At 41.2% G+C, this 23,853-nt stretch overlaps 1 protein-coding gene across 3 annotated transcripts in view; it reads left to right on the top strand.

Moving 5' to 3' along the window:
• Positions 1-23,853, top strand: part of stx18 (syntaxin 18) — a 120,437-nt gene that overhangs the window by 74,652 nt on the left and 21,932 nt on the right. For all 3 annotated transcript variants that reach the window (XM_078404268.1, XM_078404275.1, XM_078404284.1), the window contains 2 exons: positions 18,986-19,101; positions 21,649-21,726. In XM_078404268.1, the coding sequence (XP_078260394.1) occupies positions 18,986-19,101; positions 21,649-21,726 (194 nt within the window). The remainder of the gene's footprint in view (positions 1-18,985; positions 19,102-21,648; positions 21,727-23,853) is intronic.

Genomic DNA, 23,853 nt, shown 5'->3' with positions numbered 1-23,853 from the left:
CCAAAACTGTTCGGAAGTCAATAGCTTATCAAAATAAAGTGGAAAGTGTGAAAAATACAAGTCTACGTTGTATTGACAGGAGAGATGGAATGACAGCTTGTAGGTTCATTGTCTAGAAATTTAGTCTTGTGCATTTCTGCACTGTGCAAATGAATGTACACTTTCATATACAGTGTACAGTAAATAGGAATGGGTCCTTCAGGCTTCAGGTTCGTTCCATCATGTGGTTAGATTGTAATAGATCTATACTTTTGCTGCATTGAACTATATAAACTTTGATACTCTCATTACTCAAAAATGAACAAATTCAGCTGTGAAACTATCAATTGGCCAAACATCCACAATGTTTGAAGGAGTTCCAGATTTCCATTATACATTTGTGTGCCAATTTGCTTTTTGACTTCCCAACATATGGTTTGGCTGTTATTTTAAGATTATGTCCCCTTGTTGTGGATTTCCTCCAGAAAAAAACAGCTTCTCTAAATCTACCCCTTCAAAACCCTTTATACTTTTAAGATTTTGATTACATCATTCTTTAAACTTCTAAACGAATGTGGTACAAACTAAGTTCATGTAATCTAGCATCATTATTTAACCCTTTGAGTCTTCTTATGACCAATGACTTTGTACTGTTAGACCTTTTAAATTTTTCTTTGAAGCTTTTTTTGTTGGAAAACAAATCCGATATCCAGCTGAAGGAAAAGAAAAACTTGCATTATATAATGTCTCAAGACACCCAAAAGGTTTTACAGTTAATGACTCTGGCATGTACTTGCTGTTATTAGAGTTGCATTTCAGAGGTTTGGACAGCTTAATAGTCAAGATTTCTTATTAAGACTTTCGTACATGTGAGCACATATTCAGATTAAGAAACGTCAAATTCATTTTATTCATTGGCATTTTAAAACAGGACCAGTCCAAGAGTGCATAATATATTTATTCTGCTATATATTTCTAACCCTAATGCATGCAGATGTAAGAGCTCTACGTTAATGAGAGGTTTATAACCAGGATCACGTGAAATCTCAACGAGAACACAGAAATGCAGATCATCATCATAATCATAATCATAATCATACTTTATTAGCCAAGTATGTTTTGCAACATACGAGGAATTTCATTTGCCATACAGTCATACCAATAAAAAGCAACAGAACACACAAAATACATTTTTACATGAACATCCACCACAGTGACTCCTCCACATTCCTCACTGTGATGGAAGGCAAAAAAAAAGTTAAATCTCTTCCCTTCTTTGTTCTCCCGCGGTGGGGGCCTCGAGCCTTCCTTGACGGGACAATCTTGACTCCGTAGCCAGTGGTTGGGCCCTCATGTCGGGACGATCAAGTTCCTGCATCAGTGGGGGATCTCAGCTCCCCCGCGCCTGGCGATCTGACCCGGGTCGGGGCTGGTCAAACCATACTGCGTTCTTTGGAACTTCCCGACATCGGCCTCTGCGAGACATAAGACTGCGAGCTCCTCGATGTTGTAATCCGTAGGCCGCGTTTGGAGCTTCGATCCCAAGTAAGGGATCGGCTCCGATGGTAAGTCCACGTCCCCACGGTGGGGCTCAAAGTCAGTCCTGAGCAAGGCCGCCAGCTCCACGATGTTAGGCTGCAGAGCGACTGGAGATATGATCTGGAAAACAATCGCATCTCCGGCAAGATGAGAGATTGAAAAAAAGTTTCCCCCGACCCCCCTGCCTCCCCCCCCCCCCCCCACACACATAAAACAAACCAGAGAACATTAACACAAATTTTTAAAACACTCTAAAAATAACCCAAAAAAAGGCAAAAAGACAGACAGATTCTCGGATGACATAAAAAGAATTCGGCAGAAGGAGAATAATATGGATGTAAATTTGCAACACTTTCCCTTTGAGAATTTCTGACCTATTTACAGCTGAGAAAGCTGTTTCTTTTTATTAAAAATTACTTGGTGTTAAATTTATTACTGCAGTTCTCAGAATTGTAGCTCCAAATTAATTGGACAAAAAGCTCAACAACAAACTGGTCATTTTAATTTATTGAGAATAATTGAGTAGAGCATAGTTAATATCAAAGCAGCAACAAAACATAATAGATACTGGATTTCAGAAGTAACAATTCTGATAAAAGATTATTAATTAATTTGTTTGCCCATACATTTGCATGACTTTTACTTTACAGCTTATAGAAACAGCACGGACACAGGCACTTCGGCCCACCGAGTCCGTGCCATCCAGCGATCACCCCATACACTAACCCTGTCCTGCACACTAGGAACACTTTTACCAAAGCCAATTAACCTACAATTGGGGTGTGGGGGAAAACTGAAGCACCTGGAAAAATCCCATGCAGTCACAGGGAGAACATACAAATTCCATAGAGACAGCACCCGTAGTCAGAATCAAACCTGGGACACTGACGCTGAAAGGCAGCAACTCTATCATTGTGCCGCCCTGACAAGCCAAAAGCAAATTTCAGAAATATAAAATCATTCTAGACTGTGTATATAGCCACTAGAGCCAACTTGACCTTTAGTTAACATGCAAATTATTGTAAGTTGGTTTAAACTGAGTTTGTAGATAGTTTGTGTTCCAGCAAATTAATTGAAGAACCCATTTTTTCCAAAGTTATTATATTTTATGCCTATTTATCTAAACATTTACATCCATATTTATTGTTTCTTTAACTGTATCCCCCTGTTTTGAACATCTCTCCATCTCTTTTTGAATGTGTAACCTGTAATGTACTTTTGTCATGATAAACTTACCATGCTTCTCCTTCCTGTCAGATTTCCCAGTCACACTTTAATTGAAATTGTCGCATTAGGGACCGACCTAGCAGTAACTTTTAAGTTACCTTACCAATCAGACTTCAAAAGAAAGACAGCCAATTGACCCCAGAGCTACAACCTGCAACCTCACAATGATCTTGCCAAACACATCAGCTCAGATTTGAGACCTGAAGCGAGAAAAGCAATTAAACTGCAATCTCAGCCAGTGTTTGTTTAATAGCACTTCGCCTCTGTGGTCTTGAAAGAGCTCATGTAGACCCCAGCAGTGAATAGTATATTCTATAATAGGTAGAATATACTATTCACTGCTGGGGTATACTGTGTTCACTGTAAAGTAGCATTTCTGGACCTATTGTGAGCAGTCCAAGTACGTGGGATTTTCTGATTTAACACAAATCCCTTATCTATATACTAAAACTCTTGTTTGTTTGTTTATTTGTGATCGAACTACAGCCAAAACGGTACATGATAGCGTGACAATTTTAGGCCCACCTTGCTCACCGTCATCGCTTTAATGGTAAAGCAAGTCGTTTTATTGAATTCGGTGTTATATTTTAAAAGTTATTTACATTTTAAAGTTTAAATCTATCTCCTAGGGAGGGAGGGAGGAGGGAGGGTGGGGGGGGGGAGGATTGTGGATAAGGGGGGTTGAAGGGGATGCAGAAGGGGAAGTGGGGAGGGGAGGGAGGGGGGAGGGGGGTAGAAGAGGGTGATGCACCAATGCAGTCGAGGTTTGGGCCCAACGGGTCCACTTGTTCTTGTATATATATATATATATTCCTTTATTTGTCCCACACCGGGGAAATTTAGTGTTACAGCAGCAAAGTGGATAGCAAGAGATCATTCATTATAAATAAAAGTAAAGACAAGGATAAATTGTCATCAATTTACTGTGTATTTCTTAACTGTTACTGTTTACTCATCTGTTGGGAGCAGTGCTGGTTGTGCAGTCTCACAGCAGCGGGAAGGAAGGACCTCCTATATCTCTCCTTCACACACTTGGGGTGAAGGAGTCTGTCACTGAAGGAGCTACTCAGTGCAGTGACAGTGTCCTGCATGGGGTGGGAGTCGTTGTCCAGCAGTGATGTTAATTTTGCCATCATCCTCCTCTCTCCCACCGCCTGTACTGAGTCGAGGGGGCAACCCAGGACAGAGCTGGCCTTCCTGACCAGCTTGTCAAGTCTCTTCCCCTCCGCTGCTGAGATGCTGCTGCTCCAGCAGACCACTCCATAGAAAATGGCTGATGCAACCACCGTGGCATAACTTTTGGCTGCATCTGCGGAAATCCACCACCATCTCCCTGGTTTTCCCCGCATTGATCCGGAGGCGGTTCCGCTGGCACCAGCCACAAACTCCTTGTGAAGCTAAGCAATAGTTGGGGACCTGCAGGTGGAATTTTTTCTACCGTATCGCACTGAGCAGCACCTTATCCAGCTACCAGAGTCACAGAAAAGTTACAGTAGGGAAGGAGTCAATTCAACCCATCAAGTCTATGCCAGCTCCATACGCTGTAGCTCGTCACAATCCCATTCCCTCTCTCTAAAGTCCTTTATTTTCTTTCGGGCACCCATTACAATCCAGCATTGCATTCTAAACCCCAGCCAATTGTTTTAGCTTTTTAGGCTGCACATATGTCCAGTTAGACCTGTTTTGTTTCTTTTGGGCCAGTTAGGTTCTGAAATCTTTGGGTACAGGAATGCAAAGAAAGACCTAATAATAATGTATTAATGAATGCAGACAAGAGTGTGTAAACAATCAGAAAATAATAAATGCTCTGTGATGGTGCCTGAAACTGACACTCTCAAATCTGGAAAGTTCTGTGGCCAAGGTACATTTAATGCTTGATTTTTATTGAAGCACCCTATGCAGTATTCGTTTATTTTTCTAGAAGCGGAATGGTGCAATTCTCTAACCATTCTCCTTCTTCTTCTTTGAATTTGTTTATATTTCCTAAACTGCGTTGCTCACTGAGTTATTTTAAACTAAAAAGCTATTAAACACAATCCTACTTTGCCTCATCTCCTTTAACACTTATTGGGCAGCAAAATTATGCTTTGTTTTAGCCATAAATCAGGCAGGAGAAATGCATCAATGGGACAACTCAAGCCACATGTTTGAGAACTTTCCAGCCAGCCTGCTGGCTCAAATTCCCTACAGCATGTCTAAGCTTCTGACCAACCTGCCAAACAGAAATGCTACATTGATGTTCAGGACTCGGGACTTAATTTGTTTCTGGGATGGATTCCATTATGTGCTTTCAGCTTCCTTTCCCATTCTGCCACCATATCATCTTCTTCAGTTGTTCCACTTTGAATTTCCCTAATTCTCCAGAAGATCTTTCTCCATCTTTCCACCCACCCTCCAAAACCCAGCCCAAATACCTGGATTATTACAGTGCTCTTCTGGTTCAAATTCAAACGTTCTCAGTCATCCTGTGCTTCACTACCCACCGACAGGCTATTTAAAGACTCCAATCTTCACCCAGTCTCTCACTATTACTCCCACCTCTAGATTTTCTTGCTGCCCCTCGAGGTGTGAGTACTTCCAGTGCTCCAATTCAACCCCTTCAAGAACTCTGGCAATACTATTGTCAGTTAACCAGCTTTCACTTAGGTCCTTTATAATTATAATCAAGTCTTAAAAGTACTTTAGATAGAATAGCATGGATAGTAAATTATCTCCAAATCCTTTCTGTACAAGAAAATCTGGAAATGCAACATGCTGCAGGGTGGAATTCTAATTCTTGTGTGCAGGTGAGAATTCCATGAACGCATTCATGAATTGTGCCTTCACCCAACAGTGTAAATTACTAGAACCACTTCCTCACCTGTTAACTGTTTAAATGTCTGCCACATTCACAACTGCGTCTGACAGAACTGTAGACATTTGATTTGATCCTTTGGCTATAGGAACACTTATCTCAGTATATCATGTTCACAAGTGACAGGAGCAGAATTAGGCCATTCGGCCCATCAAGTCTACTCTGTCATTCAATCATGGCTGATCCATCTTTCCCTCTCAACCTCATTCTCCTGCCTCCCCCCCATAAACCCTGACACTCTTACTAATCAAGAAATCCCATACTATCGGATGCTTTCTATGCCGCTTCAGCACCCAGGTAATCCACTGTTACAACATTTCTAGCTTGATGTCACATTTTTAGTTATTCCTAATACTGGCAGCCCTTCCCACATTCCTTACCAATGCAAGGGTGAGGTCCTTGTTTGATCTGAACAGCAATATGACGGATATTCTGGATACAGATTGTGATGGAATGCAATTCTGTTGTTGCTGCTCGGCCCAAGGAGCATAATGGATGTCCATTGTTCAGCAAGGAAGATTTGTTCAGAATCCATCCCATTTATTAAATTGTCACACAAAATCCTTGTGTGCAGATACGAGTTCCATGACCATATTCATGAATAGTGCCTGCTCCCAGCAGTGTAAGTTACTAGAACTACTTGCTCGCCCTGGTAACTGTTTAACTGTCCACCGCATTCACAACTGCATATGACAGCCGGCAAAATTTGATTTGATCCTTTGGCTATAGGAACACTTATCTCATTGTATTGGATGCTTTCTATGGCAGAGGTTAATCTTGGTGTTAAAATGGGGCTTGGTCTCTGAAGTCTGGGCACTACCCCTATTAAAACTGTCGCACACAGTTTTATTTGTATTGGGTAAATTGTTGAGCATGAGGACACATGTTTAACCCTGATGTCAGTTTACTCACCAGTTGCACCATATTGTCACTGAAGTGCACCTTCCATATGTGTTTAACCTGATGATCTGACATTTCTTGATGCCATGAGTCGAGTACTCCCAAGACCTCTCCTTGCTGGTTGCAGGCCTGGTCAGACAATGTCCGAAATAGGACAGAATGCATCCAAACGTTTTGCTGGAGGGAAGTGAGATGTTGGCTGAAAGGGATAGTTCTGTAAGCACTACTTTATCAAACTGGCTTGGCTAAACTATGAGCGATCTCTCTCTGATTTAAGGGCCTGTCCCACTTAGGCGATTTTTTAGGCGACTGCCGGCGACTGTCAAAGTCGCAGCAAATCGCCAAAATTTTCTTTTACCCGACGACAATGACCACGACAATGCCAAGTCAGGTCGAGATTACAGCGTCTTCGGAAACATTGCGAAATTCCCACGCTGTCAATGCTTCTCCGGCGACCTAATTTTCGCTGAAATCACTGACAAGTCTGTAAGTACTTGAGAGTTTGGAACTATAACATCTTGTATGGGTTACTTAAAAACCAAGTTTCACTGTAACAAGGCATAAACCGGATTTATTTCCAGTTTACTAATAGCTCAGAAAAGGACAGGAAGGCCCTTCAGAGGGTCATCACGACGGCCCAGAAGATCATCGGCTGCTCACTGCCCTCCCTGGAGCACCTGTTCAGCCTGCGCTGCCTCAGTAGAGCAGGAAAAATCATAAAAGACCCATCCCACCCCGGCCACCGTCTGTTTGTTCTTCTGCCCTCTGGTCGACGTTTCAGGTCGATCAAATCCCGAACAAACAGACCCAAGAACAGTTTTTACCCCAGGGCCATACGAGAACTGAACATTACCTTCTGCAATAGGTCACACTGTTAAAACTTTTGTATTTAATTTATTGGTATTTATTTGTTTTGCATTTATTGCATATATGTTTTTTAAGCACCGTCAGGATTGCTATTTTTTAATTTCGTTGCACTTGTTGCAACGACAATAAATGAATATTATTATTATTAGCTGTATTTAAAAAAAAAAAATTTAAGTGGTTAAGTGGACTTTTGTGAAAAGCGTTTGAAAATGTATGGGAGATGCATATCTGGGTTGGGAGCCCATATTAATGGCCATAAACATCGCGAAATTCCCACGCTTACCTGACCGTCAAACTGTTGCCTCCAATCCACCTGTCAAATGTCCTGACGGTAAATAAATTGGTTAAACACAAGCATTTAATGGTATTTTGAAATGACTTTACTTATTTTGTGCTTTTAAATGCATCTAAGAGAACCTAGCAAACCTGGGGACAGCATGCAACAGCGCCCGCAATTTAGCAATGATACCTGGCGACACTGTCTCCGAGAAATTCACTCCAGTTGATTTCTCAGCGACGCGCTCAGATCCAATACGATTCTTGGAAGACTCCTCACGATCGTGCCCGAGACACCCGGCGAACTGTCGGCGACAGCCTAGTCGCCGGCAATCGCCTTAAAATCGCCTAAAGTGGGCCAGGCCCTTTAGGCACAAATTTCCAGATGATTTTGAGGAGGGCATTGCAAGGACTGAGAACAATGCTGCCATATCCAAATTAGATGCTTGGGTCTTTGCACAGTGATCTATACAGTTACAATGGTACTCTGCTGTGACATTGTGAAGTTTTACACAACTGAATGAAATAGCTTCACGGTCTATTTAAGTCAGTAAAACATGCGAGAGCAGCAGAAATCCTTTCCTGAAAAATCTTAGTGTACCGAAGGCTGTTGAAGTAATTCAATTTAAATTCTCCTGTGGGATTTTTATTTTTATCTCATGATTATTTATCTGGGCTTCAGGTTACCTGTAATATAACCCTTCATAAGTATTTTGTGATATCAAACAATCACAGTAATTAATCTAACCAATTAAAAATTGAATGATAAACAATGATTCTGTCTTCTTTGATCATATGTAACCAAAAGTGTCCAATTCAGAATGACAAATAAATGTATACAAACTACCTGTAAGGTCTCCATGGGCAATTTTATTTGAAATTGGCAGTATATAAAATAAAACGCATTGTGGGATAAATATATAAAAGCTATAAACATTCATGATTTATAAATCTTACAAATGAATCTTTTCATTGATTTCACAAGTGTTATTGAAAGCTAACTTTGCAGCTTCACAGTATAAAGGCACTTTAACAAATCCATTTCCATTTTCATTTTTCGATTAAGTGATTTTTACAGTGTTCTTTATCACATACCATCTGCACTTTTCTGTTCTGGGAATATGCTCAATTTAAATTGCTTGGTGTTTGAGGATAGAAGTGAAACAAACTGGAATACAAAGTCAGTAATCCATTAATTAGTCATTAGTACTTATTAACAACAGCGGACAGCCAGATATTTGGAGTGCGTGACTCACATTCTAACTATATATTTTGCAGTAAATAAAGCAATTTATTCAGAAAGCGAGGTGTTTAAGGAGCAGAGGTAGAATAATATTTATTCATTATTTCAGCAATACAGAAGGAGGCCATTCAACGCAAGGCCATGACAACTCCCAGGAGTGCAATCCTGTTAGCCCTATTTCCCCCTCATTATTTCTGTGAACCCTCGCAACTGATCTCTCTCATATATGCCTATGCACTCTTTAAAAAATGAATTCTAACATCCATCTAATGTAATACATAGATTACTTATGTGTGCTTATTCTGTCATGTCTACTTCAAATAAATAATCTGCATATTTTTTTTAAACTTAAAGCACAATGGCGTAAAGTCCCTGGTTTACTGCACAAATGAAAACAGGTCTATAAAACAACGTTTTTTTCCCCAAAACCTCTATCACCAAAGTTTAATGAACTATCATCAAAGGTGATAAAACCTCCATCACTGAAGTTTGATAAAGTTTGATAACCAGAACTAAACACTAATTTCTAAATGAGGCTTAACAATAGATATTAATGAGATATAAGAGAGTACCTTTTTCTATTAAATCATCCTAGCAGTGCATAGCAATTTGCTGTTTGTCTTCACTTCACATATAGACTTTCACACTTTAGTACCATTCTTGCTTCCCAACTCAACAGACTTTAATTGAGAACCATACAGTGACATTTACTTTGCCCACATGTGTGACATTAATCCACCAGTTGTGCATTTTCTCACAAAGCATCTAGCTTGGATTTTAGTACTTTGGTAGGTGCTGTACTCATGGTGAGATCCATATACTTGTATTTAGCTCCTCCAATATCTTCATTCAGATCTGCTATGGCTCAATTGTGGTTGACTTATATCTTGGGTGGAAAGTTATTGGTTTAAACTCCACTCCAGTGCGGTAATAAGGTGCTCATAAGAATTCCAACAGTGACTTTCCCAGCATTTACTCCCTCAACCAATGTCACTGCAAAAAGATGCCGAGTCATTTACCTCATTACAACTTGTAGGAACAGATCAAAACACTAAGTGCTGGAGGAACACAGTAGGTCAGGCAGCATCTGTGGAGGGAATGGACAGATGTTATGGGCCCACAAAATCCCCATTCCCTCCCCAGATTCTGCCTGACCCACTGAGTTCCTCCAACACTTTGCATTTTGCTCAAGACTCCAGCATCTGCAGGTGCTTATGTCTCATTCTGGGAATAGAATCCATTGTAGATCAGTACTTAATTGGCTCTGAGAATATGTGTAGCGGCCAGCTTCTCATCTATCAATTAGCTCCCAAGCTGCCACTTGCATAGATTGGGTGAAACGATAAGCTTATAGCTTGAGCTAATCAATAACAGAGACCTTCTCGACATTTGAATAGTTAGTCATCTTTATTTGAAGGCGCAATAAACATATTGGCATATCTCTTGTCATCGACTGGTTATTGATTTGCTTGGTAAAATTCCATATCTTACCACAGTCTATGCGATCGATCCAAATTGCCAGATATAACTTTGGCGGAATCTGTATTAATCTTTTTGTCAATAAGATCTACAACCGATTACATCTTGGCTAATGAATCTTTTGGCAGAGCCTTTGGCTGAACCTCTGTCAGCACCCTCTCGGCTCACACACACTCCAAGCACGTACCCAACTGCCCGCACTCTAGCTCCGCCCAGCCCCTACGTAAGCATCGCATTAACTCTATAGTGTCCAAACTACAGCAGGATACAAGGTAATAATAATATGCAAAAATAACTAATAAACGCAAAATGGCTCCTACAATATGGAATAAGTAAACATATTCTTTCCTCCCATTAATATGCACAGTGAAGCGGAGCAATACTATGTGGTTCCCTTAGGAACTGCACTGTTAAAATCTTTCCAAGACTTTAACTGCAAATAACAAATTTCTAGCTATTACAATGCAACCTATCATCTCCAATGTATCATTTTTCTTCCAGTCCGTGGAGCTTTATCTTGGTATATAAGGAACTACAAAGTTTATTGTGTGACATCTCATCAAAAGCTTATGTATATTTTGTCAAATAGATTCTCTTCATTGAGTAACCAAGTAATGTGTCCCGTAAAAAAATAGGTAAAATGTGACCTTTACTAGCAATCATGATAAAAGTCTCTTAATAAGTCATTTGCTTGCAGGCTATGTGTCAGATTTTCTTAGAATAATTTAAGTGAACCTTTCCAGTGCAATTATTTTGTTTTAACAAGGACAGAGAATCGATTGATCAATTTTGCTGTGATAAGGACTTTTTTTGGATCATGAGAGTCATTATAAAAAGCGAAGATAGAGCCTGAGCTTTAACTCCGGAATACATAAAGCCATTTCGCAGCAGAAACAAAAGAGGATGCATTATTTTTATTTAATTCAATTTTACAGACTCAAAAGAACCGTGTCCATTAATTCAAGTGTTTCATCAATGTACAGAAGTGTTTCATCAACGTGTCTACGTGCTGCATATTGCTTGGAGCTTTGTAGTTCCTTTTTTCTTAAAGTTATAGAGAATGATTAAATGCTTGATTTTATTTGACAGCCAGGCATATGTTGCTGCTCGCAGTACCCTCAGCCATGCAGCAGAATGGCCTAGCACCTCATAGAAATAAGTAAGATGAATGATGAAATTTGAAACTGGTAATGTTGAGCCTGGTACTGTTGAGCCTGGTGCTGTTGAAGTGGAGAACAATTAACGTAATATGACAGTATGGAAAACATATATTTTTTGTTTGTAATGAAATATAATGGAATAATCAGTCGAATTGACTGTAAGTTCATAGAATGAGAAATTTGTGTGCTACACATGTGCTCAGAGTATCAGTTGCCAGTGTTACTTTTCCCTTTAGTTTCTACTCCACAGCTTCACAAGGGCAAAGAGTGCAGAGGAGTAATGGACATGATCAGTGCTGGCGACTAAAGATGAATTTCTTCCTCAAATTCTTCCTCATGTCCCTCATAGCTTCTCGATCACTCTTTTGCTGTATTCTACTCCTTTTTAAAATCATTTAACTTTTTTCCACTGTTTCCTGCGAGGATATATGCCCGCAATTTACAATGTACGAAATGGTATAGGGAAGGTAAACCTAATGACAAAACATATGTTTCCAGTTTGACATTGAGTCATACAGCAAGGAAACAGGCTCTCCAGCCCAACTTGCCCACATCAACCAACATGTTCCTTCCACACTAGTTCCACCTCCCTGCAGTGGGCCCTTATCCCTCCAAACCTGTCCTATCCATGTACCTGTCTAATTGTTTGTTAAACATTGCAATAATCCCTGTCTCAACTACCTCCACTAGCAGCTTATTCCACACACCACCACCCTTTGTATGAAAAAGATCCCCCTCAGATTCCTATGAAATCTTTCTCCCTTCACCTTAAACTTATGTCCTCTGGTTCTCGGATTCCCCTACCCATGGCAAGAGTCTCTGTGCATCTACCCGATCTATTCCTCTCATGATTTTGCACACCTCTATAAAATTATCCCTCATCCTCCTGCACTCTTTGGTGTCTCAGCCTGCTCAACCTCTCCCCATAGCTCAGACCCTCAAGTCCTGGCAAAATACTCGTAAAGCTTCTCTATAGCCTTTCCAGCTTGACAACATCTTTGCTGGTGCCTAGAACATAACACTCTAAATGCGGCCTCACCAATTTCTTATATAAATGCAACATGACTTCCCAACATCTATACTCAATACTGACTGATGAAGGCCAATATGCCAAAATATGTCAGGATAGTTTGTCTGTTTGTCTGTTTGTTTCTATGTTAATTGTATTTGTAAAGCGCTTTGTGCATGTGTTAAGGCGCTATATAAAATAAATATATTATTATATATTATATATTAAATATATTAAAAGCTTTTTGACCACCCTATTTACCTGTGGAACCTTGTCAAATACTTCAAGGAACAAAGGACCTGTGCTCCTGAATCCCTCTGCTCCACAACACTCTCCAGAGCCCTACATTCACTGTGTAGGTCCTGCCTATGTTCGACTTTCTAAAATGCAACAGCTCACATTTCTCTGTATTTAATTCCATCAGCCATTCCTCAGCCCACCTGGCCAACTAATCAAGATCTTGCTGCAATTTTTGACATCCATCTTCACTATCTGCAATACCACCCTTTTGTGTATTATCTGTAAACTTGCTATTCTTGCCCTGTACATTGTCATCCATATCATCGATATAGATGATAAACAGAAATGGGCCCAGCACCGAACCCTGAGGCACACCACTAGTCACAGGCCTCCAGTCTGAGAAGCAACCTTCCCCCATCACCCTCTGCTTCCTTCCATTAAGCCAATTTTCTATTCATTCAACTATCTCTCCTTAGATCCCATGCGATCTAACCTTTCAGAGCAGCCTACCATGTGGAACCTTGTCAAATACTTTGCTGAAGTCCATATATACAACATCTACAGCTCTGCCCATATCAACCTTTTTGGTCATATCTTCAAAAAAACTCAATCAGGTTCATAGACACTACCTCCCACGTACAAAACCATGCAGACTCTTCCTAATCATCCTTGATCTACCTAAATGTGTGTATATCCTATCCCTCATATATATGTGTGTGTACATGTGAGTATGTGTATATACACACACTGAACTTCTTCTTCTCTCGTTTATCATATTGTTTACAGTGTACTATGTTTACATATTCTGTTGTGCTGCAGCAAGTAAGAATTTCATTGTTCTATCTGGGACATATGACCATAAAATACTATTGACTATACTATGTAGTAACTTTCAAAGTACAGATGTTAAGCTCACTAGCCTATAGTTTCCAGCATTTACCCTGGAGCCCTTCTTGAATAGTCACATAATTTGCCACCCTCCAGTCTTCCGGCACCTCGCCTGTATTTAATGACGACTCGTAAATAACAGCCAGGGCTCCCGCAATTTCCTCTCTACTTTCCCACCATGTCCTCAGATATATCTGATCTGGCCCAGGAGATTTGTCCACTTTTATATGCGTCAGGACCTTCAGCACCTCTTCGACTGCTTCTGTCAGGGAATTATTGTGATAACAGTCAGAATAAATGTGACAAAATATGCAATTTAACCTGTTAAATGTAACATCTGCTCTAAAAAGTTAAGGAATTGATCATAAAATTCCCTGAAATGTTGTCACTTTGTGATAATTTGCCCGTGAGCGAACTATTTTTAAAAATGCTGAGTGTGAAGAACTTGCAATGCACACGGTGTGTCTGAAATTTTAATGAGGATCTCAAATGTGTCAAGTCTAGCAACTTTACTGTGAGTTCCACTACATATTGCAAAAAGGGATTTTCAATGGTCTCCATTTTAATCTCAGAGGAACAATGAAACATAGAGTAATTGTCTTTCGGCGTGGAAAAAGGCCCTCCAGCCCAACTTGCCCACACAGGCCAACATGTCTCATCTACACTAGTCCCACCTGCCTGCATTTGGCCCATATCCCTCTAAACCTGTCCTATCCATGTACCTGTCTAAATGTTTCTTAAATGTTATGATAGTACCTGCCTCAACTACCTCCTCCGGCAGCTCGTTCCATACACCCACCTCCCTTTGTGTGAAAAGGTTACTGCTCAGGTTCCTATTAAATCTTTCCCCCCTCACCTTAAACGTATGACCTCTGGTTCTTGATTCCCCTACTCTGAACAAGAGTCTGTGCATCTACCCGATCTATCCTCTCATGATTTTATACACCTCAATAAGATCACACCTCATTGTCCTGCGCTCCAAGAAATTTAAGTTCTAGCCTGCTCGTCCTCTCCCTATAGCTCAGGCCATTGAGTGCTGGCAACATCCTCGTTAATCTTCTCTGCACCCTTTCCAACTTGTCAACATCTTTCCTTTTACATGGTGCCCAAAACTGAACACAATACGATAAATGCGGCCTCACCAACATCTTATGACCTCCCAACTTTTATACTCAATGCTTTGCCTGACGAAGGCCAATGTGCCAAAAGCCTTTTTGACCACCCTATCAACTTGCGGTGCCACTTTTAACGAACTCTGTACATTATTCCTAGAATCGTCTGTCTCTCTAACACTCCCCAGAGCCCTACTGTTCACTGTGTAGGTTCTGCCCATGTTCGTGCTCCCAAATTGCAACATCTCACATTTCTTTCTATTAAATTCCATCAACCATTCCTTAGCCCACCTGCCCAACCAATCAAGATCATGCTGCGATTTTTAACAACCATCTTCATGTCTACAATACCATCCACTTTTGTGTCATCTGCAAACATGAATCAAACTTTAAAATATACTGATCTGACATGGATATGATTATGGCAGGTCATTTTCTCATTGTATCATCAGACTTCCAAACTACATTTTGCAATCGTCAAAAACATTGTGGTAAGAATTTGTCCCATTTGCATGAGCTTAATGTGCTATATAACAGCATGTGGCATTGAGTTTAGGTCCAACCTGCTGATTCTTTCTTCATAAAAGAACCACTACATTCCTAAGAATTCATCTATTAAGCTATTGAACATTTTTTGTACTGCCTTCAATGCAAATTAAGCCCTCCTTAAATTAGATTAAATCTTTAAACATTTCTCCAGATGTGGTCTCACTAACAAGCCCAGTCATAGCTAGTTTTCCTGAGTTTTACAGTTATCCCCTTTGCAACAAGAAATAATGGTTAATTTTCCCTTCCTCTTTGTCCATCAGTGGTTTTTTTTACTCCATATAATAAGAATCTTTATGCCACTTGCCTTCAACCTCCTGGCCAGATCAGCTGGAAAGTTGGGTGGAGCAGTGACATGTTGCTTTTAATCTATTTGCATGAGGTAATACTCTTTGCTTAGGACATGCATTATGGAGAAGTTGTCATCCTGCCATATATCGCTGTTTTCTTTTGTTACAAAAACAAACAAAAAGACTCTTGACAGAAATAGACAAAATTTGCTGTTTCTTTTGCATCTTGCACATGACAACCCATCTCCCCTGTGTCCCACCTGGACTCGCACCTATTTCTCCCCTCCCCTCCTCACACATTCCTTCCTGTTGCTTCATAATTTGCAACTCTTCAACCCTGTGTCTCATACCTTCTTGTTTTCATCTCTGGCCTTTGTTCCAACCATCTGCCATTCAAAATTGCCTGCCACTCTTTGTCCTATCTCCCCTCTCTTCCAGCTTTCTTTCATTTCCCTCCCCCCCCCCCCCCCCAATCTGTCAGAAGAAGGGTTAAACCAAAATGTCACCTATCCATATTCTCCAGAGATGTTGCCTGAGCTGCTGAGTTACACTAGCACTTTGTGTCCTATCATGTAAACCTTTCAAGGACGAGAGGGCATAATTTTAAGATGAAGGGGACAAAGTTTAAAGGAGATGTGCAAGGCAATTTTTCTTTACACAGTGGGTGGTGGGTGCCTGGAATGTGCTGTCGGGGGGGTGATGGTGGATGTTTTTAGGCAGGTACGTGAATAAGCAGGAGATAAAGGGATATGGATCCTCTGATGGCAGATGCGACTAGTTTATTTTATGTTCGGCACAGACATTGAAGGGAAAGGGTCTCTTCCTCTGCTCTACCGTTCTATGTTGAATTAATCCACTGTGTTACCTTCAAATATACAAATCTGACAATCTGAAACAGGCCCTTCAGCCCACTGGAGTCCATCCTGACCATCAATCAGCCGTTCACACTAATCCTATATTATCCCATTTTCACATCCACTCACTACACAGGCAATTTACAGAGACTAATTAACCTACAAAGCCGCACACCTTTGGGATGTTGGTGGAAAGCGGAGCACCTGAAGGAAACCCACATGGTCACAGTGAGAACGTGCAAACGCCACACAGATAACACCCAAGATTGAACCCGGGTCTCTGGCGCTGTGAGGCAGCAGCTCCACCAGCTGCACCGCTGTGCTGGTTCTCTGGAACCCGGGTCTCTGGCGCTGTGAGGCAGCAGCTCCACCAGCTGCACCCCTGTGCTGGTTCTCTGGAACCCGGGTCTCTGGCGCTGTGAGGCAGTAGCTCCACCAGCTGCCAATCGCTGTGCTGGTTCATGTCAATATTTTAAGAAAAAATTATCATAAATCACCAGGCACATTTGCATTGAAACTGTATAAATATGTTTCAAAAGTCTCTGGAGCATCTTAATTCATGTTGGTAACCACAATTTACATTTCCCACAGAGGAAATCACTTTCCATATCACTCAGGCTCTCAGGCAAAATTAAGGAGCCCAAAATGTTTATTATGACAATCAAATAATAATTTTGTCACAATAGCCGCCTTCCTCAAGGTTACTGGTTTACAATGAGCTACATTACTGCAATTTAATTACCTCGTTGCTCTGTGTTTCGTTGCATTTGTGAAACATTGTCGATGTCGAACTCGAAATGCTAAGTATTGTACCGTGACCTTAAAAATATTTCAGTGTTTTACGGCAAATTTGTGCTAAAATCAATACCAATCAAGTAATGTTCCAGACTATTACTGCACTGAAATAGTCTGCCTACTCAGCCAGTTGTAGGACTAAGTGCTTCGAGATGGTTATCACAAAACTGGCAATATAACTAACTGGTTAGTGGGGAGGTAAATCTCTGTGGAGTCCTTGTTGTAAAATACTGTTTAAACTTCAAACAGTGCAGTAGCTAGTTTTAAGAACCATGAGGAGGCAAGAGACCTTTGGAAGATGGGAAAGATTTTGAAGAAATGGAATGATTGACAATATCAGCGCACATTGGGCCAAGTAGTTGGGCCAAGATTAAGAAGCTTTTCGATAGGCGCATTTATGGATATGCAGGGAATGGAGAGATACGGATCATGTGCAGCCAGATGAGATTAATTTGTTCAGCACAGACATTGTGGGCTGAAGGGCCTGCTCCTATTTTGTATTTTGCCATATTTTATGATGGTCTGGCAGGAAGCTAATTAAGAGGATGGATTTCACAGAGGAGAGGATGACTGGAAATTTGATGTATTCCTTACTTCGTAACAAGAGGAGTTGAGTATAGGAGCAAAGAGGTCCTTCTACAGTTGTACCGGGCCCTGGTGAGACCGCACCTGGAGTACTGTGTGCAGTTTTGGTCTCCAAATTTGAGGAAGGATATTCTTGCTATGGAGGGCGTGCAGCGTAGGTTCACTAGGTTAATTCCCGGAATGGCGGGACTGTCGTATGTTGAAAGGCTGGAGCGATTGGGCTTGTATACACTGGAATTTAGAAGGATGAGGGGGGATCTTATTGAAACATATAAGATAATTAGGGGATTGGACACATTAGAGGCAGGAAACATGTTCCCAATGTTGGGGGAGTCCAGAACAAGGGGCCACAGTTTAAGAATAAGGGGTAGGCCATTTAGAACGGAGATGAGGAAGAACTTTTTCAGTCAGAGAGTGGTGAAGGTGTGGAATTCTCTGCCTCAGAAGGCAGAGGAGGCCAGTTCGTTGGATGCTTTCAAGAGAGAGCTGGATAGAGCTCTTAAGGATAGCGGAATGAGGGGGTATGGGGAGAAGGCAGGAACGGGGTACTGATTGAGAGTGATCAGCCATGATCGCATTGAATGGCGGTGCTGGCTCGAAGGGCTGAATGGCCTACTCCTGCACCTATTGTCTATTGTCTATTGTCTATTCATCTGGGGCATTTTGGAATGTAAGTCAGTCATTTTGGTCAGTCTGGAATTGCAGAGAGTTCAGAATGGAAAATAAGGGCAGAGGGCAGATCCTCTGCTAGTTTGCACAGGACCAAGTTAGAAGCACAGCGATTATGGCATTTGTCACTGCTTGTTAATTGAAATCTTTCTCTGCTGAATTACTTTTTTCCAACTGCCTTTAGTAATGCTTCCCATGTGGACAACAATAACAGGATTCTTCCCTTCTATCTGTATTCTTTTCCATCCTGAGGAGATATCATTGTCCCATATTTGAAATAGTCAAATATTTCAAATCTGAAATAAAACAGAATACTGTAATTTGGTCAGCTTTTTTGAAGAAAATCTTGAACACAATCTGCCTCTTTTCTCAATTGCTACTCAGTCTGAGTCTTTCCCAGCATTTTCTCAGTTACTTTTGTTTTTAATTTTTGATCTTGCCTTATCACGTTATTTGTCTTCTTCCATTCCCAGTTATGGAATGTCAGAATGTTCCCGCATGACAGACACGGAGCGTGACCAGATTGACCAGGACGCCCAGATTTTTATGCGAACCTGCTCTGATGCCATCCAACAGCTGAAGACCGAAGGTAAAGCCAGTACACAAAGCTGATGTTCTGCAGAGCCTTGGAGAATCTGCAAAGTAGCTAAACTCTTACTGACATGAAACAGTCATTTAGAACTTTAGACTTTGGAGAGACAGTGCGGAAGCAGGACTTTTGGGCCACCAAGTCCATGCTGTCCAGCAATCACCCTGTGCACTAACACTATTTATTTCTTTAGGGACTATTTACAATTTTACTGAAGCCAATTAACTTACACACATGTATGTCTTTGAAGTGTGGGAGGAAACCAGAGCACCTGGAAAAAACTTGTGCGGTGATAAGGAAAACGTACAAACTCCATACAGACAGCACCCATAGTCAGGATCGAACCCGGGTCTATGGCACAGTCGGGCAGTAACTCTACCGCTGTGCCACTGTGCTGCCCCACTTTTCAGAAATAATAAATGCAAACATCATTCAACACCTGGAGTGTTGTCAATGCTGTGCTGAGGAAGTACTTCCCAGTCCACTGCTGTGCGAGAGGCAGAAGAGCAATGTCGGAGGGAGGAACAAGTGAACTCCTGCTCCTACGTTATCGTCAAGGGGTGGCAAATCTTTGGAATTCCCTGTCCTTATGGGCTGAGGAGTTTAAATTGCCGGAAGATTTGAAGAGGAGATAAATAAGTTGCTGAAAGATGACGCAATTGAGGACTGTGGAGAATTGGCACAGAGGAGTTGATGCCTTGGGTAGATTGTATTGAATGGTGGGTCAAGGTGACCAACTCTCGCTTTTATTTTATTATGTTCTTGTGCAGAATAGAAAAAAGACAGAAATTGAAGGAGTGGAATAGAAAGGGAAGGAAATAAATTAGAGGAAATTAGACTAATCTGAAATAGCTAGGGTGAATGCACAGTGTTTTTCTCAGGATAGGGGACTAGATCAAAAACTAGAGGGTATAGGTTTAAAGTGAGTGGGGAAAGATTTAATAGGAACTGAGGGGCCATATTTTCACACAGAGGTGGTGGACATATGGAACGAGCTGCCAGAGGAAATGGTGTAGGCAGGTACAATGAAAAAAATTCAGAGACATTTGGACAGTAGTTGGATAGGAAAGGTTTAGAAGGATATACTGTAGGAAGGAACTGTAGATTCTGGTTTACACCGAAGATACACAAAATGCAGGAGTAACTCAGCGGGACAGGCTGCATCTCTGGAGAGAAGGAATGGGTGACGTTTCGGGTCGAGACCTGAAGAAGGGTCTCAGCCCCGAAATGTCACACATTCCTTCTCTCCAGAGATGCTGTCTGTCCCACTGAGTTACTCCTGCAATTTGAGTCTATTAGAAGGATATAGGCCAATTGTGGACAAATGGGACTCACTTAGATGGGTTATCTTGGTTAGCATAGGTGAGTTGGGCGGACAGACCTGTTACTGTTCTCTATGACTCTGCAGGTAGAGGTATTACTTGATTCACAAACATCCAAATTACAAATTTTCACTGTTGCCATTGACTCTGTGGGTAGACGTCTTTGATTTACAAAGCTTTTTTATTGTTATGACATGTGGAACCCCACTTTCTGCTTTCTGTACATTGGATTACACTAAACAAAAATGTCCACAATGCATTGAACTGGAGGGGAGATGTCTAGGTGACCCTTCTCGAAGAGTTTAGTTGGTGCAACCTGAAGTGTCCCACTCAGGGTGAAGCAACTGGCCCTGGCTTGACTCCCTGTAACATCCACAGTGGCCTTGGAGACTAGAAATCTAAAAATATAAACATGAAATGCTGCCTAATCAAAATCTCTGGAGAGTAAAACACAGTTAACATTAAATGTTCTGATCAATGATCCACTTTCCATAGATGCTGCGCTGAATTACGTACTGAGTATTTGCAGTATTTTCTTCCTCTTTCCTCCCAGCTTTGTCCCCGCACCCCCAACTACAATCAATCTGAAGAAGGGTCCTGACCCGAAATGTCATCTATCCATGCTCTCCAGAGATGCTGCCTGACTCAAAGAGCTACTTCAGCTCATTGTGTCCATGCGGTATTTTCTGTGCCATGATTACTCTGGTCAAACTTCCAAACTGTCCTTAAATCATAAATCACCTGAAATACCCTGGGATAGAAATTTGTTTTCTGTTGCATGTTTCAGTGTGTGATACAATAACTTTGTGCATGAACTCTGTCCCGTTGCATCTCAGCCGAATACAATGGAAGATAAATTTCTACTCCCATTAGTCTTCTGCTCTAATCTTGCCAATCTCCCTTCAGCCTCTTAGGAATGTTTTACCTCCATCTCTCCATCCTTATCATAACTCCACACCCCAGAGGCCTGGTAAAAACTTAATGATTAAAATTATTATTTTCAGCAAATTATCTTGGATTTTTGTTAGAACTTTTATGTACAAGATAAAGAACATGAGATCCTTACGTGTTCTTGCATTTAGATACACGCCAAATTAAGCAGATTTTATGTGACATTTTAAATAACAGTTTTAAATTCAAAGAGATTTAACGCAATAAATAACTGAGTGAATTTCTGAGCACTCTGGACAATAATTGCATTAAAGGCTACTTGTTTCTCAAACAGCAATCAAGAATGTGATTTCTCCACAAGTAAAGGAGCATCGGGAAGGTGTTTTAGACCTGTTAGAAGCGTACCTGAAAAGTGAGTACTGCCTTTTTCTGAATGTTACAAAAGAATTGTTCTTATCCTTAAGAAAAGCTACAGAAATATTTGCTGCTAAAATTATAGCTTTATTAAATTGGTTACAAGGAATAAAAATCATTTATCACACATGACCACGTCTCTGCAGTGAATCTAAATGTGTCTGAACCCCAAATAATCGGAACAAAGGATGGTTAGGAACCGAAAAGTAGTGAGCATACTCTATATCAGACCGAAGGAGAAGATTGCAATTTTAGTTCAGCATGAACAAAAGAGATATCCGTAACCAAGTTAATTTACTATAAAATATGTGTGAATGGTTTTCATTTCTTAATTCAAATACCATGTTTGTATCCAGCATCAAAAGAAAATTCCACAAAGTGGGCCTTTGTTTCTTACCAACTAGAGTCAAACTTTACACATTTAATGACTGGTAATTTTGTGAACCCGGGGCTAAAACAGCATTGTCTTAGAGTTACTCATGAGCCTGTTTGTGATTACCTAAATTTGCACAAGTGACAATATTAAAGTCCATTAGACCGTGGCTTAATCTATTAAATCCAGAACATACTTTGTAACAGCCCAGCAGCGGACATACGGAAGATCAGAGGGATCTCGAGTGGCCGGGAGTGAGGCCAGAGACTCCCTGGAGTAACCGTGAATGAGGCTAGAGAGATGGGGAGCAGTGAGAGTGAGGGTAAAGAGTGCGAGTGGGGTCAGAGGCACTGGAAGCAGCAAGAATGAAGTCATGGATGCCAGGAGCAGCGGGTGTTGAGGCCAGCGGCACTGGGAGCAGTGAGAGTGAAGTGAGAGAGATTGGGAACAGTGAAAGTGAGGTCAGGGACACTAGGCAGTGAGAGTGAAGTCAGAGATTGGGAACAGTGAAAGTGAGGTCAGGGCCACGGGGAGCAGTGAGAGTGAAGTCAGAGGGATTGGGAACAGTGAAAGTGCGGTCAGGGACACTGGGCAGTGAGAGTGAAGTCAGAGGGATTGGGAACAGTGAAAGTGCGGTCAGGGACATGGGGGGGAGTGAGAGTGCGGTCAGGGACATGAGGAACGGTGAGAGTGAAGTCAGGAACACCGGGGACAGTGAGAATGCGGTCAGAGAGATCAGGTGTAGCTGAGAGTGAGGTCCAGGACACTGGGAGCAGCGAGAGTGAGGTCAGAGGCACCGGGGTCAGTGAGAGTGAGGTCAGATATACACAGGGGACCCATGAGAGAGGCCAGAAACCCTCCAGAACTGCAGAGCTGAGAAACTTCTGCTTGCCTGTATTGCAAACCTATATCCCTTCACAACAGTTGTTATAAAATATTAACCAAATGGTTTAAACCATGTCCATTAGCTAGTTGGCATCAACACAGATAGGCATGTGTTTCAGAATGTGATTTAGAAAACAAAGGCGCATGCAGTATTGCACGTTGTACATATTTCAACTGTGTAATAGAGTTAAATCTTTCCTTTTATGTTAAAGCAGCATGCGGCTGGATGGAATAAAATCTCACTCCCCTAATCTAATGGAAATATAGTTTTGGAGTATTATTTCCATTTATTACATGGCCAGTTCCTCCCCACCCCACTCTAATCTACGGCATGACAAGGTGCTATGATGGCTTTAATTTCCCATGAACCATGTAACTGTAACCATAGCTCCAATCCATGACTATGATTTGAATGCGGATGTTGTTGACTGCAGATTGTATAATCAGAACTCTTTTTATTCCTACTTATTCACTTTACAGATCACTGGCATTTTTGGCAGTTCATCATTGTCCTTGCGAACAAAGATGCCTGAGAGCATTGTTGGCAACATTTTCTATCACTTTGCTGATGATTGGATGATAACTAGATGGATTGTCCTTTTTTTTGTAACAGGAAGCTATCTGGGCAATTTTCCACGTTGTCAGTAAATGCCACTATTGTAACTCTACCAGAACAGTTTAGCTGGAGGCACATTTGGTTTTGGCTTGCAGCTGTTCTTTAATTTCTATAGCTGGGAAGATCCCATAACCTTTGCTGCATCTAGTATGCTCAGCCATTTCTTGCTATCACATTAGCTAATGACTGCTCCTGTAATGGTGCGGATCTTAAGAGGAAGTTGAGATGGATAATGTATACCTCACTTCAGG

Source organism: Rhinoraja longicauda, chromosome 1, assembly GCF_053455715.1.
Source record: "Rhinoraja longicauda isolate Sanriku21f chromosome 1, sRhiLon1.1, whole genome shotgun sequence".
Classification (NCBI taxonomy): domain Eukaryota; kingdom Metazoa; phylum Chordata; class Chondrichthyes; order Rajiformes; family Arhynchobatidae; genus Rhinoraja; species Rhinoraja longicauda.
Note: the sequence above shows the minus strand (reverse complement) of the source record. Positions and strands in the feature narration are given on the sequence as shown.